The sequence below is a fragment of the Oryx dammah genome, unplaced genomic scaffold (assembly GCF_014754425.2).
Source record: "Oryx dammah isolate SB20612 unplaced genomic scaffold, SCBI_Odam_1.1 HiC_scaffold_29, whole genome shotgun sequence".
Taxonomy (NCBI): Eukaryota; Metazoa; Chordata; class Mammalia; order Artiodactyla; family Bovidae; genus Oryx; species Oryx dammah.
The window spans coordinates 49,894,322-49,910,188 of record NW_024070213.1 but is presented as its reverse complement, the minus strand read 5'-3'; the positions used below and the strand labels follow the sequence as shown (position 1 = coordinate 49,910,188).

At 39.4% G+C, this 15,867-nt stretch overlaps 1 protein-coding gene across 3 annotated transcripts in view; it reads right to left on the bottom strand.

Annotated features, from left to right (window-relative positions):
• SLC41A2 (solute carrier family 41 member 2) overlaps positions 1-15,867 on the bottom strand; it is a 145,276-nt gene that overhangs the window by 70,729 nt on the left and 58,680 nt on the right. For all 3 annotated transcript variants that reach the window (XM_040234822.1, XM_040234825.1, XM_040234823.1), the window contains exon 3: positions 12,144-12,251. In XM_040234822.1, the coding sequence (XP_040090756.1) occupies positions 12,144-12,251 (108 nt within the window). The remainder of the gene's footprint in view (positions 1-12,143; positions 12,252-15,867) is intronic.

Genomic DNA, 15,867 nt, shown 5'->3' with positions numbered 1-15,867 from the left:
AAGGGTAAACTCTAGTTTCTAGTTGTTTTTGTAGGCTTTCAATAATCTACAAATAACCTATCATTGTGATTTTATAACTGTTATTCTCTGAGAAGGTTCACAACTGAATTGGGAACACTATTAGAATGTTACATGGTTGAAATATTTGATAATAAAACTTAATATGGTAAAATACACACACACCCTAATATCTTCTGTATTGTCAGGGGTGACACATATGGTTATAATCTTGATTGTGATGATGGTTTCACAGGTACATACTATGTATTAAAAACTCATCAAACTGAAGACTGAATTTGTCTGGTTTCTTGTACATTGATTATACCTCAAAAAAGCTATAAAGAAGAGGAGAGAGCTTAAAAATCTAGTTGATTAAAACAGTTCTTGATTAAACTTAAGCAGTTCTACTCCACAAAATTATGACTATGGGTTAGTAGTTATAACTTAAGAAACATATCTTAAAATTAAGAACTATTAATAATAGGAATTTGCATTCTTACTTGTATCTAACAGTGAGGGTATGACAATAACACATAAAATTTAGAATTATGCAAATTTAGGAAAAAATACTGAGACTGTAACAGTACCTACATTAGGTCAGAGTTATTAGTGTCATTATTGGGGACTTTCTTTTTTAATTTAGAAGTTTTACAGTTTGAATGGAAAGTCTAGTGTTAAATTATTATGGAAAGAGGTTTTTTCCAACTTCATATGCCTCCACTGGAATGTAAGCTCAAAGAAGGCAGGAACATTTTCCAGTTTGTTTATTACAGATTCCCTAGCACACGGAGCACTGCTTGGCATATAGAAAAGGCTCAAAAATATTTTTTCAATTAATGAATTTAAAAGGTAGAATGTTTCAACATAACTTCAGAGAACCAAGGTTTGAGGCAACAAAAATAACAATTTGCTCCCAGAAAATAGTTTTAAAAGCTTAAAAAAAAACCCCTACTATCATTAGGACAGTGAATATCATTCCTGACTCTTTAGTATTCAGAAGCAGAAAATTTTAGACCTCAGATAACAGAACTTAAACTCAGCAATTTATAGAATCACTGTACTTGGTTTATTTCTCAATTACATTTATAAGAATATCTACTCTAACATATATCTACTGTTGAAAAGATAAAAATCTAGGAAAACATTTTCAAGTTAATCATTATACCTTTAGAGAGAAATTTTGACTAACGTAAGGAGGGTGAGATAAAGTCGATTTGGATTCACTGTTATGAAATCTCCCTTGTTGAAACAGGAAATCTATTTTATTGGAATATCTTTTTTTATCTGTGAACATTTAATCTTTAGCTTTATAAAACAACAAATTTTATATACAACTGACCTTCAACAGATGGGGTGAGCAGGCTGTATCTGATATCTTGTGTTTTAAATTCTCTATCTTTATAGGCCTTTCTTAAAATCCTATAAGTTCATTTAACCTATTTCTATTGCAGACAATCATAAAAATGAGAAAAGACTATTTCATGGAGCAAAAGATTATAGTAATCGTGGACTAGCCTTCTACAGCTATAATGATTTTAATCCTACTTTCACAAATGAAAATAAATAGATCATAGAAAAATTATAAAATGTATAGAAGAATTATATTTTGACCACAGATGGAAGAGGTAACTTTCAACTAGTGCTTGTTTTAAGTTAAAAAAATTATATTCGTCCAACCTTCTTCCTGGAACCAGCGAGTACAGTCAGCAGTCTGCTACAGCATCCCAATTACAGACAACAGGCAACCAAATTAAGGTGGTGGCTGGTTGGGTGTAAGAGAAAATGATGAGGATTTCATAGGTGGAACTGACAGACTAGTCAATAACTAGATAGAGGGAGGGTAAGGGATTGTAACGAAAATAAACTGAAAAGACAGAAAGCTGTCTTACTTGTTAGAGTAAGAGAAGACGATGAGTTTAGCTTTGAAACTACACTGCAGTGAGTGGTGCAGATAATTGAAAATTTCAATTTGGGAGTCAGCAAAGAGACCGGAGACACAAATCTGAGAATCTGTAATGTGTTAGCAGTGGTGGACTACAATTATTGATGGAGAACATGGAAGACGAGGTACTGAAACTTCAAGAAACTCTCACACGCAGAGAATGAGCAAAGAAGAAGTAAGGAGAAGCGGTGAAAGAGGTGAGAGGGTAGCACAGTGTGGGGTCTCAAAGTCAAGAGTAATAAAAATTTCAGGTAGGCTGTTTCAGAACAGTCAGTGAAGAGTCTCTAGAAGGTAAGGCTTTGGGGGTTTTGTTGTTAAGAAGTGATTAACTTAGAATTGCTTTAACAGCAAATAGGGCTTCCCTGGTGGCTCAGATGGCAAACAATCCGCCTGCAATGCAGAAGACCCAGGTTCAATCCCTGGGTTGGGAAGATCCCCTGGAGAAGGCCATGGCAACCCACTCCAGTAGTCTTGCCTGAAGAATTCCATGGACAGAGGAGCCTGGTAGGCTATAGTCCATGGGGTCACAAAGAGTCAGACACAACTGAGGGACGAACACACACACACAGAGCATTGGAGCTGGACTACAAGTTGATAAAGATTCTCCAGTACTCTACCAGAATGGCAGTATTCTACCTAGGAAACTTGAAGTCAGATTCACTAAGCAATTAAAATATCACAAGCTAGATGAATATCACCTAGTCATGTCATCCATGTCACCTAAGCTTGATGCCACAAGTACTACTTTTCTATCTTCTAATTTCGCTATTTTTACCCCTCTCAAACTTAGAGAATATTTCAAGTCTTTAATTTAGCTAATCCATCAGCCAATTCTGTCAACTCCCCCTAGAAAATGAGTTTTGGACTCCAACTATGTCTCACTACATCCTCTGCTAGCAGCCACGCTGATCCAAGCCAGCCTCGTTTCTCGTCTGCAGTATTATTGCAATGGACTCTCAACTTGTCTCCCTGCTTTAATTCTTGGCTTCCTACTGCTCTGTTGCAACACAACAGTCAAAATAATCTGTTAAAAGTGTCTATCAGATCACATCACTCAACTGCTCAAAATCTTCCAAAGGCTTCCCATTCACACAATAGCCCAAGTCCTCACAATGACCTACCAGGTGATCTCGCATCCTGTGATTTCCCCCTTCTCTCACTTGGTCCCAACCCTACTGGCCTCATTTAACAGGGTGGTTCTCAAACACTGATGTGTACCAGAATCATCTGGAAAGACTGTTCAAATACAGATGGTAAGCCACACCCCAGAGTTTCTGACTCAGTAGCTCTGGAGTAGGGCTGAGAACTTGCCATTCTAACAAGATGCCAACACTAATGTTCAGAAGACCACATTTTGAGAATTACTGATCCAACGGTGGTCCTGCCTCGGGCCCTGGCAATACCTGGGACATCTCATCTCACCTCTAATAGCCTCAAAAAATAAAACCAAACAAATTAGTAGATGGAAAAGTAGTAACTCGTGACATCAAGCTATAATAACATGGTTTATTCATCTCTTTATGGTATTTTAATTGCTTAGAGAACTGAATAATTCCTTTAGTTTATGACTCAGACATCTTATAATCAGTGACACAATTCTTGACCTATGGAAGAGAGCAACTCCACCCCAATCTTCCCAATGAAAGGCCCAGCTAAATGACCCTGCAGTAAAGACCGTGTGCTGAGCTTCTATTCAGCTTTGGGGTTCTCCTGTCTTGGGGCTGAGGACATTAAAAACAGTAAATCTCCCTCCTCATCCCCTGCCACAAGCCAATATCCCTTTATTTATCAAGGTTCTTATCCTGTCCCTTCCTCAAGAGCTCACAGTACACTGTTTGTTTTATAAGCCCGATATGCACAGGTTTCAAGTGACTCAGAAGGTTTTACTGCCTTTTTAAGAAAGGATTAAAAATACACTCCTGCTGTGCCCCCTTCCTCCCTTGCAATTCCTGCCTGTGTTTGTGTGGATCCCTAATCCCCAGAACCATGCTGTTGAGATGGATAATACTGTCTGTAAACCCTTGGGTAACTGTCATGATGCAGACTTCATGTTGTTCTGTATAAAATGAAAAATAAATGTTTTTATTAACAATGAAAAAAATTAAATATGAACAGAATAATAAATATAATAAATATAACTAGACATATGATAAAAAGTTGTAATATAAAATATAGTCACAACAAATAAAGTTCAAATAAAAAGATGAAATTCAGCTTTAATGGTAATGGGTGCATGTGAGCTAAGTCGCTTCCCTTAGTTGTATCCGACTCTTTGTGACCCCATGGGCTGCAGCCTGTCAGGCTTCTCTGTCCATGGGATTCTCCAGGCAAGAATACTGGAGTGGGTTGCCATGCTCTCCTTCAGGGGATCTTCCCCACCCAGGTATCAAACCCACGTCTCTTATGTCTCGTACATTGGCAGGTGGGTTCTTTACCACAAGCACCACCTGGGAAGCCCCTTAAAGGTAATACATGATCAAATTAAACAATTTAATTTGCAGCATATTCTTTTTTAATCAGATTCCCTACAGCATGGCCTATTTTAAAATGGATTTGGTATGTTTAACACATTATTTGAATCTAAACAAATGCTGGGTAATGCTCAATAATGTCACTTTTAGAAATATTTTCTTTGCGGTAAGTTAGTCAAAATTTCAGTTTTCCTGGCAAACTTATCAAGCTGCTTAAATGTTTGTATGCCTAACTATATTTATCAGAACAAAGTTCATTTTCTAGCAAAATGAAACTAAAGCCACCTTTTAACTCTCATTCTAATAACTTTCTTTTCCCTTAAACGTTGTCACTCTTGTTTTTCAAGACCTCTTCTGTATTCACATCTCCTGCCAAAAAGCCTTTTGGAATGAGTTCTATCTAGGTAACCTACCAGCTCTTAAAATAGATACAAGTGTGGATCACTGGGAAAAGATGGCAGATTAAACACATGTAATTTCACTAACTCAGAAAACTACATAAACTAGTAAAACTACATAACTAGTAAAACTACATAAACATACTGTTGTTTTTTAAGACAAAAGTTCAAGGTATAGTAGCTTTTACACACATGCCACACATTCCAGTTGGATGCCAAATGTTAAAAAACAATATTCAGCTGACAGCAATGTCACCATTACATGAGGAACTTCTAGAATATTAGAACAAATGTGAAATTTAATGAAATTTAAAAAATCTTATTGCTGTTGTTGTTGTTTAGTCACTCAGCTGTGTCCTACTCTTTTGCACCCCATGGACTGTAGCCCATCAGACTCTTCTGTCCATGGGATCTTCCAGGTAAGAATACTGGAGTGGGTTGCCATTTCTTTCTCCAGAGGATCTTCCCAACCCAGAGACTTAACCTGTGTCTCTTGCACTGCAGGCAGATTCTTTACCACTGAGCCGCCAACTGGGGAGCCCAAAGTCTTATTACCGTTTTATTTCTAAATTTTTAGAAATAATTTCTTAGCACTGAGGCCTGCTAGACTGATCTTGTGGCCATTATCCTTCATAGCTGTAATACTATGCAGATGCCCACTTTCAAATGAAGTCATTAGAGAATCAAGATTGTTTTGGGCTAGTTTTGCCAGTCTAGATACTGCTGAGAATGATGGTGTTATCAAATTATTAGGCTTTCTCTCGTAAACAGGAAAGAAACATAATTGATAAAGGACTTCTATACTCTCTAATTTCCAGGTTTGATGTTTTGTTAATAGTAATGATGCATTTTCATTGAAATAATTCCATAAACTGAAATTTTGTATATTGCTTCATGATGATGCTTTCTAAATATTTTCAGAGTCAAAGGAATGTTGCTTTAACACATTTTTTAATTTTAATATTTTACACATACTTACTGCTTCACATGATCACTTGAGAAAATTTTGCATTTAAATTTTGGATCTTTTCAAAGTGTAACAACGGAGCGATGTGTCTGGCTTCCAAGACAACAAAAAAGTAATGAAATTTCATTGGTGTCTCAGCTTTTATTGAATTCATGACAATTTTAGTACCTTCTCCAAGAGTAGGATAGTAGGAAAGAGATCATGTAAGAATAATTTGTATACTCAAGGTGCATCTATTTGGATACTTATGATGTTTCCAATAAAAGAACTGCTTTTCTGTAAGCAATCACTGATTATTATTAAGTCCTGTGACTATTACTTTCAGCGTGTACTAGTAAGGCTATTTTATCCAAGCAATCCTTCTGAATATATAACTTTTCCCCCTTGTTTTTATATCTTACTGAAGTACATCACAAGGCAGCTTTGAAATCCCTTCTGTCATGTAATTTTCCTTAGGGCAGAAGAAGTTTTGAATCTGTAAGAGGGACCCCAGCTTTGAGAACCATAGTTTAGAAGGCCCCACTTTGGTCCTCCATTAGCCATGCCCCTTTCAACAGGGTGAAGAGTGCATGGGACCCAAGCAGTGTGCCCACTCAACACCTGTGCCTCACCCCCTTCTAGGCCACACTTCAGATACCTAGGACCATAGAAGTCCATGACCAAATGTCCTTGAGTCCAATTCCAGGGCCTCTTCCTGAAGCCAGTCCTCCTGAAGACAGGCCATGCCACCTCTGGTGCATGCTCAAGCCCAGGAGTGCTCAGAGGCTGGCTGGCTGCTGGGGGTGTAGATGGATGTGAGGTCTGAGGGATGTGTGAGGTCTCCCAGAGTGCAGACCATACAGCCAAGGGCGGGGAATGAAGTGGGGCAGGGCTCAGACCAGGAACTGGCTCCTTCCACAACACTGTGTTCCAAAACAGAACCCAAGGAGTCCAAGAAGTATAAATTTGATCTTGGACTTTCAGATCATCAGAGGAAATATTTGCAAAGGTGGAAAGATGGAGATTTCTTTTAAAATGTGTAAGCTTGTTGTATAATTTTAAACTAAGTACACATATGGCTAAATGGGCCTCTTTTAATTCCTGCCCCAGGCTCAACTGTGAAACTGAATCTGTACAGAATGTTTTTAAATATCTGATACTGTTACACTGTTATCATTATACTGATCAGATACAAGTATATTGATCAGATTCCAGTAACCTGGAATGGTCTTTTCCCAGATTTTGATATGCCTGACTCACTTTTATCATTCAGGGTCCTTGGTAGCTCAGCTGGTAAAGAATCCAGCTGCAATGCAGGAGACCCCGGTTCGATTCCTGGGTCGGGAAGATCCCTGGAGAAGGGACAGACTACCCACTACAGTATTCTTGGGCTTCCCTGGTGGCTCAACTGGTAAAGAATCCACCCCAATGTGTGAGACCTGCATTTGATCCCTGGGTTGGGAAGATCCTCTGGAGAAGGGAAAAGCTACCCACTTCAGTATTCTGGCCTGGAGAATTCCATGGACTGTATAGTCCACTGGGTTGCAAAGAGCTGGACATGACTGAGCGACTTTCACTTTCCATTTTCCAGCTTACACACCACCTCGGAGAAGTCGTCTCTAACCACCTAATACAAAACAGCTCTTGTTAATCTCCTTTCATCACATTACCCTGTTTTATGTTCTTTACTGCCTCTACCAATATCTGAAATTATTTATGTTAATTCTACCACAGCAGAGACCATGCCTGCCTTGTTATTCATCTGCAAACTCATGGATTCTTATCTAATGCTATGAGTTATAATTTGGAAATATCATTATTTATTTTTTAGCTCGAATTGTCCCAGATCTGGTTTGTATGCTACCCTTTCATCATGTACCTATCATTCTTTGTTTGTTTATCCTAGCATTTCTTTATACTTTATGGCACAAGATGTCCCAGGGTCATTTTAAACTTTTATGTTCCAATCTAAGGAACTCCAGCTTTATTATTCTCCAGTTCTTTTAATACTCAATAATGTAAAATTATAGACTAGACTAAAGTGAATTTACAAAGTAATTCTATGTGGTTTGGTTCCAACTGATACCTCTGATGCTAAAACTGAAACTCCAGTACTTTGGCCACCTCATGCGAAGAGTTGACTCATTGGAAAAGACTCTGATGCTGGGAGGGATTGGGGGCAGGAGGAAAAGGGGACGACAGAGGATGAGATGGCTGGATGGCATCACTGACTCGATGGACTGAGTTTGAGTGAACTCCCGGAGATGGTGATGGACAGGGAGGCCTGGCATGCTGCGATTCATGGGGTTGCAGAGTCGGACACAACTGAGCAATTGAACTGAACTAACTGACTGACTGACTGATACCTCTGTATATTAACTCCAACTAACTACAGAGATAAGCCACAGGGTTATATTTACAAATAATATTTTTTAATATAAAAAGTTAAGTTTTAAAACATACATACCCCAGATAGAGTATAGTGGTACTAAGACCAAGACCATAGGAGAGCATTTTTACAATGTAGAGGAGGAGGTTATACAGTTCAGTTAAGTTGAAATGCTCAGTCGTGTCTGACTCTTTGCAACCCCATCAACCACAACACCACCAGGCCTCCCTGTCCATCACCAACTCCCAGAGTCCACCCAAACCCATGTTCATCGAGTTGGTGATGCCATCCAAACATCTCATCCTCTGTCATCCCCTTCTCCTCCTGCCATCAATCTTTCCCAGCATCAGGGTCTTTTCAAATAAGTCAGCTCTCCGCATCAGGTGGCCAAAGTATTGGAGTTTCAGCTTCAACATCAGCCCTTCCAATGAACACCCAGGGCTGATTTCCTTTAGGATGGACTGGTTGGATCTCCTTGCAGTCCAAGGGACTCTCAAGAGTCTTCTCCAACACCACAGTTGAAAAGCATCAATTCTTGGGCACTCAGCTTTCTTCACAGTCCAACACTCACATCCACACATGACTACTGGAAAAACCATAGCCTTGACTAGATGGACCTTTGTTGGCAAAGTAATGTCTCTGCTTTTTAATATGCTGTCTAGGTTGGTCATAACTTTCCTTCCAAGGAACAAGTGTCTTTTAATTTCATGGCTGAAATCACCATCTGCAGCGACTTTGGAGCCTCCCAAAATAAAGTCAGCCATTGTTTCCACTGTTTCCCCATCTATTTCCCATGAAGTGATGGGACTGGATGCCATGATCTTCGTTTTCTGAATGTTGTGCTTTAAGCCAACTTTTTCACTCTCCTCTTTCACTTTCAAGAGGCTCTTTAGTTCTTCTTCACTTTCTGCCATAAGGGTGGTGTCATCTGCATATCTGAGGTTATTGATATTTCTTCCAGCAATCTTGATTCCAGCTTGTGCTTCCTCCAGCCCAGAGCTTCTCATGATGTACTCTGCATAGACGTTAAATAAGCAGGGTGACAATATACAGCCTTGACATATTCCTTTTCCTATTTGGAACCAGTCTGTTGTTCCATGTCCAGTTCTAACTGTTTTTTCCTGACCTGAATACAGGTTTCTTAGGAGGCAGGTCAGGTGGTCTCGTATTCCCATCTTTTTCAGAATTTTCCACAGTTTATTGTGATCTACACAGTCAAAGGCTTTGGCATAGTCAATAAAGCTGAAATATATGTTTTTCTGGCATAGCTGAGAAGAGCTACCCCAGGCCCGAGGCCAGGGGTGGTGGCTGAGCGGAGCTACCCTAGGCCTGAGGTAAGGAGCAGCGGCTGAGCTTTGCTGGAGCAGCTGTGAAGAGATACCCAACATCCAAGGTAAGAGAAACCCCAGTAAGACGGTAGGCACTGAGAGAGGGCATCAGAGGGTAGACAGCCTGAAACCATAATCACAGACAACAGGCCAATATGATCACACGGACCACAGCCTTGTCTAACTCAATGAAACTAAACCATGCTGTGTGGGGCCACCCAAGACGGACAGGTCATGGTGGACAGGTTTGACAGAATGTGGGTCCACTGGAGAAGGAGATTATTAGGGGTTTGCTATTGTGTTTATTTATTGGTTTTATAAACTCAGACACAGTTATCCTGTACAAGTAAAAGGAAAAGTTCTGGACTATGACTTATTTCACCGCATACTACCTCTGTGTCTTTGGAAAAGTTACTCAACTGTTCAAAGCCTCAGTTCCTCCTCTGTAAAACAGGAATAGTGTTTATCTCATAGGGTTTGTTATAAGACATCCTAAAGCAGTTAGCGCAGTGCTGGCACATTATGCGTACGTGTTAAGTCCCTTTAGTCATGCCGACTGTTTCCAACTGCATAAGCCTGCCAGGCTCCTCAGTCCCTGGGATTCTCCAGGCAAGAATACTGGACTGGGTTGCCACTCCCTTCTCCAGGGGATCTTTCTGACCCAGGGATCAAACTCACATCTCCTGTCTCCTGCACTGTCAGGTGGGTTCTTTATCACTAGTGCCACCTGGGAAGCCTGGCACATTATAAGAACTCACTAATACCCAATACTTCATTATTGCCTGGATGGAGTATGGCTATATGACCTTTTATATATAAGCAAACGGCTTAGAAGTTTCCATAGGGTATATGTAGCAGTTCTTGAAAAAGCAAATAATAATGTTAATAAAACATTACTTAATGCATTTCTTTTCCAAGCATCTGTTTCACTCAAGAAAACTTAGGGACCTCACAGCTGCCTGGAGAAAAATGAGGAGAGGGGAGAAGGAGGAAAAGCGGGCTTCTAGCAAAACACAGCTGTTCAGCTTCCACATCTTCATTACCTTCAGATACACAAATGTTTTTTCCTAGTTCACAGACAGATTCATAGGTTGCATCTTCTTTAAAGGAAAAAACAAACCTCATATACTAACAGCACTGCAATCAGTAATGATAGCTTAGTTAATTTGGGGCTAACATTCAATATAGTGCTAGAAAAGACTCTTGAGAGTCCCTTGGACTGCATGGAGATCAAACCAGTCAATCCTAAAGGAAATCAACCCTGAATATTCACTGGAAGGACTGATGCTGAAGCTGACGCTCCAGTACATCGGCTACCTGATGCAAAGAGACGATTCACTGGAAAAGACCCTGATGCTAGGGAAAGACTGAAGGCAAAGGAGAAGAGGGCGGCAGAGGATGAGATGGTTAGACAGCATCACTGACTCAATGGACATGTATTTTAGCAAACTCCATGATACAGGGGAGGACAGAGGAGCCCAGGGTGCTACAGTCTACAGGGTCACAAAGAGTTAGACATGACTTAGCAACTAAACAACAACAATAACGTTCAATGGGCTGATGGTTCATTGAAGTGAGCCTCAGTAGCTACATGGATTTAATCATAATTTGGTTCCATGATGGTGGAAACCCCAAAGAATATTATAGTGAGAAAATAAAATCCTTTTTGGCTACTAAAAAAAAAACTCAGAACCCTGCTAGTGGCAGTATTTTTAGAAGTGTTTAATGTTTCTGGATGACTATTTTCTACTATGTGGCTAAAGCCATAAAAGTATGCTTTTTTTTCTCCCCTGAACAATAATTTCATCTTAGAATCTGCCCAAAAGAAATTAGAGTATAAAACTGTATATACAAGAATAATCATAACAGCAAAACATTAAAAAGAACCTACATATTCAATAATAGATTAAATCCCAGTAGAGCTATACAACAGAAAAACACACAGCCAATAAAAATGGCATAGGTCCACATTTCTTGATATGGAAAGATGATCATGATGTCTCTTCAAATGGATATCAAAGACTATAAATGAGAATCTATACGATTCGAGTTCTTTTTTTAAGAATATAGTGTGTGTGTATATATATATATGTGTGTGTGTGTGTGTGTATATATATCACATTATGCTATACCTATGTGTAAGTAGAGTTATCCCAGTATAGAAGGATCTATAACAAAATAGTAATAGAGATTATGTCTAGGTAAAGAATTGAGGGTAGTTTTAAATTTTCTTCTTTATACGTTTTCCCTTTCCTTCAGTTTTTACAATAAGCATGTATTACTTTTACAATCACAGAATCTCAGTGTCTGACTTGCCCATGTCTTAAGCACTGATGATGATTGCCAGAATACCTTGAAATGAAAGGAGGCAAGAATCCTACTTCTTCTCAGGATAAAAGAGGGCCTGTAATTCCCAGATCAGACAGCCCAGGGAACTTTCAGGACATGATACCAGGCATAACTACTTAGCATAGCCCTGAGGTTCAGAAACTTATCAGTAGACAGAGGAAAAATTTTTCTCCTCATAAAAGTTCTCCTTAATAGAGAGGAACAGCATATATGATATATATATACACAAAGAGACATAGACACACACACACACATATATATCTATGTGTGTGTGCACATGTGTAGAAAATATACATACTTAGAGGTAGGAATAAACTTACTGCAGTGGATAATCTGGATGCCAATGTCATTTCCAAGTTCCCTTTGAGACCAAGAAGTGCAGGAACTAAAATGAAAACTTCTGTTACTTTTTTGAACACCTCCCAGTGCTGTAAGGAAAAAAAAAAAGAATTTTCAACACTCTTTAACACTTTAGAATAAAAGATTTCCAAAAATTTTAGCTTTTTTTTTCAATGTTGCATCTACATTTTAAGTAACTACATAGATCATTTAATCACTGAACATTCAGCTTAACCCATTCCCATAGATGGGGGAAAAGTAGAAACAGGGACAGATTTTGCTTTCTTGGGCTCCAAAATCACTACAAATGGTGACTGCAGCCATGAAATAAAAAGACACTTGCTCCTTGGAAGAAAAGCTATGACAAACCTAAATGGCATATGAAAAAGAAGATATTACTTTGCTGACAAAGGTCTGTATGGTCAAAACTATGGTTTTTCCAGTAGTTATGTATAGATGTGAGAGTTGGATCATAAAGAAGGCTGAGTGCCAAAGAACTGATGCTTTCAAACTGTGGTACTAGAGAAGACTCTTGAGAGTCCCTTGGACAAGCAAGGAGATCCAGCTAGTCAATCCTAAGGGAAGTCAATCCTGAATATTCACTGGAAGGACTGATGCTAATGCTGAAGCTCCAATATGTTGGCCACCTGATGCGAAGAGGAGACTCATTGGAAAAGACCCTGCTGGGAAAGACTGAGGGCAGGAAAAGAGGGCGGTAGAGGATGAGATGGCTGGATGGCATCATTGATTCAGGACATGAGTTTGAGCGAACTCCAGGAGATAGGGAAGGACAGGGAAGCTTGGCGTGCTGCAGCCCAGAGGGTGGCAAAGTTAGATATGACTTAGCAACTGAACAACAACTCCTCTCCAGAGTTCTGAGGCCTTGAGTTACTTTAGAAGACTCCGAGTTGGGAGTAATAGCTGATAAAGTCATTATATCTCATAGTATATCTAGCTTGCTACACAATCTTTTTTATTTTTTAATTTTTTTGCTGCCCTGGGTCTTTGTTGTGGCACACAGACTTTCTCTAGCTGTGGTATGTGAGTTTAATTGCCCAGCATCATGTGGGATGTTAGTTCCTGGATCAGGGATTGAATTCCATATTCCTGTAAAGCAGAGTCTTAACCATTGGACCACCAAGTTCAGTCTGACTCTGTTACTCTTTAAGTCTACTTTATTTCTTAATGATGCCAAGTCAGTGTAACTAGTGATTAGGAGCACAGATTCAAGAACCAGATAAAATGTATTTGAATCTTGGTTCCAACACTGATTCTAACCAACCTACAGAAAAATTCAGTTCAGTTCAGTTCAGTCACTCAGTCATGTCCGACTCTGCGACCCCATGAATTGCAGCACGCCAAGCGTCCCTGTCCATCACCAACTCCTGGAGTCCACCCAAACTCATGTCCATCGATTTGGTGATGCCATCCAGCCATCTCATCCTCTGTCGTCTCTTTCTCCTCCTGCCCCCAATCTCTCCCAGCATCAGAGTCTTTTCCAATGAGTCAACTCTTCGCATGAGGTGGCCAAAGTACTGGAGTTTCAGCTTTAGCATCATTCCTTCCAAAGAAATCTCAGGGCTGATCTCCTTCAGAATGGACTCGTTGGATCTCCTTGCAGTCCAAGGGACTCTCAAGAGTCTTCTCCAACATCACAGTTCAAAAGCATCAATTCTTCGGTGCTCAGCTTTCTTCTTAGTCCAGCTCTCACATCCATACATGACCACTGGAAAAACCATAGCCTTGACTAGACAGACCTTTGTTGGCAAAGTAATGTCTCTGCTTTTGAATATGCTATCTAGGTTGGTCATAACTTTCCTTCCAAGGAGTAAGCGTCTTTTAATTTCATGGCTGCAGTCACCATCTGCAGTGATTTTGGAGCCCCCCAAAATAAAGTCTAACACTGTTTCCACTGGTTCCCCGTCTATTTCCCATGAAGTGTTGGGACCAGATGCCATGAAAAATTACAGTAATATTATTAGCTAGTTTCACAAATGAAGAAATAGAGATTCAGATAAAGTGATTTTCCCAAGACCAAAAGATGGGACCTAAAATTGACCCTAGAAGTTCTGAGTTGTCCCATGTTCTGCTCCCCATTCTAGGATGTGAGGCAAGAGGCTGTAGAGCAGAGGATCATAAAGAGCACAAAACTGGAAATCAGAAAATCTGTTATCAAGGCATGGATCTGTCACAAACTGGCTGTGTGATCTTTGATGAGTTGTGTACATTCCTGATTTCAACTTCTTCAACCATGAAATGAAGATACTATCTGTCCTGTCGAGCCTATGGAAAAATACCATAATAATGAAAACAACAGATATTAGAGCACTTTATAAACTGGAAATGCCATACAAATGACTAACACAAAATGCTACTTCACAAGTGCTATTAAGAGCTGATTGTCCCAGTATGAGACTTTAGTAACTAAGCATCTTAATTTATGCCAAAAGATATCAAGAATGTAGTCCTGTCACTAACACCAATACAGCTGAGAAAAGACTTAAATCTATCAGCCAAGTGAAAGGAAATTTTAATTTGTCTCCAAAGTTTCCCTAGAGGCTGTTCCAAATAGATGTAGAACTAGGGACTAAAGAGAGTTCAGGAAATATTTGTCAGACAAGTCTCTGTAAAAACCTGGTTCAAAGGAGTCACAAGTGAATCCATCCAGGGATTAAACTAAGGATGGAGATAAAAGAAGTCAATAAAGGATGGGGCTAAAAGAGGCACTGGGGGTCCAGAAACCTCTCAGATTCCTTAACCTATCAAAGAAACCACCAAACAATTTTGCCTGTGTTTTATGTTGGGTCAGAATTCTGCTGTCCTAGTGGGATATGCATCCTTCTGAGATGACAGTGATGATGATGACGGATGATGACGAATAACAACAGACAATAATAATAATAAATACTAACAGCAGTCAACATTCACTGATTGCTTGTTGTGTGCCAGTCACTGTTCTAGCCTTCATCATTTGATTTTCACAACAAACTTATGAGATAGCATTTTTATCAGATTAGATATAATTCAGGAATATGTTTTACCTAGGTCATAATTTTGAGGCACCTACCTATACAATGATTTTAGATTTCTCTATCAGTCACATGCAGTCCCACCGTAGACCTGTTGGGATGCAGTCCACTGGGTTACTAACATCCTTTCCGAGTTTAATTAAAATCAAATGTTCCTGTGAGAATTCCTATGAAAACACTTACACCTTAGCATTGATAAAACAATAAGAACTTTAACATACTGCTTTCCTGCCTTGGGCCCAATAGATTCTGCGTTCTTCTCTCTATAACCTGAACACATGTGCTTATTGAAGTTCTCAAACTTTCTCAGCTCACAGCACCTGTAGCATCTCAGAAATGTTTTCACAGCTTCCTTTGGTCAAAAGAAATACCTAACAGTCCTGCCAAGCAGCTAGGTCCAAACAATTTAATAGGTATTTATTCCCTAACAATTTTATAGCCTTCTAAAGAAATAACACAAACACTGAAAGGAAAATATTGTATTTTTATGTCCTCTAACAACATTAATTCCTAATTGGATGTGTGTATCTGTTGGGCACTGCATAACTTCTCAAACCTTGTAACTGGAAACCACTGCCTTCATTTCTTGTTCCATATTGACTTTTGTGTGACACCTGCTTTTTTCCCCAGCACTGTTGAAAATCTAGTTTTGCAGAGGTATGTTATCAAGAGAAAT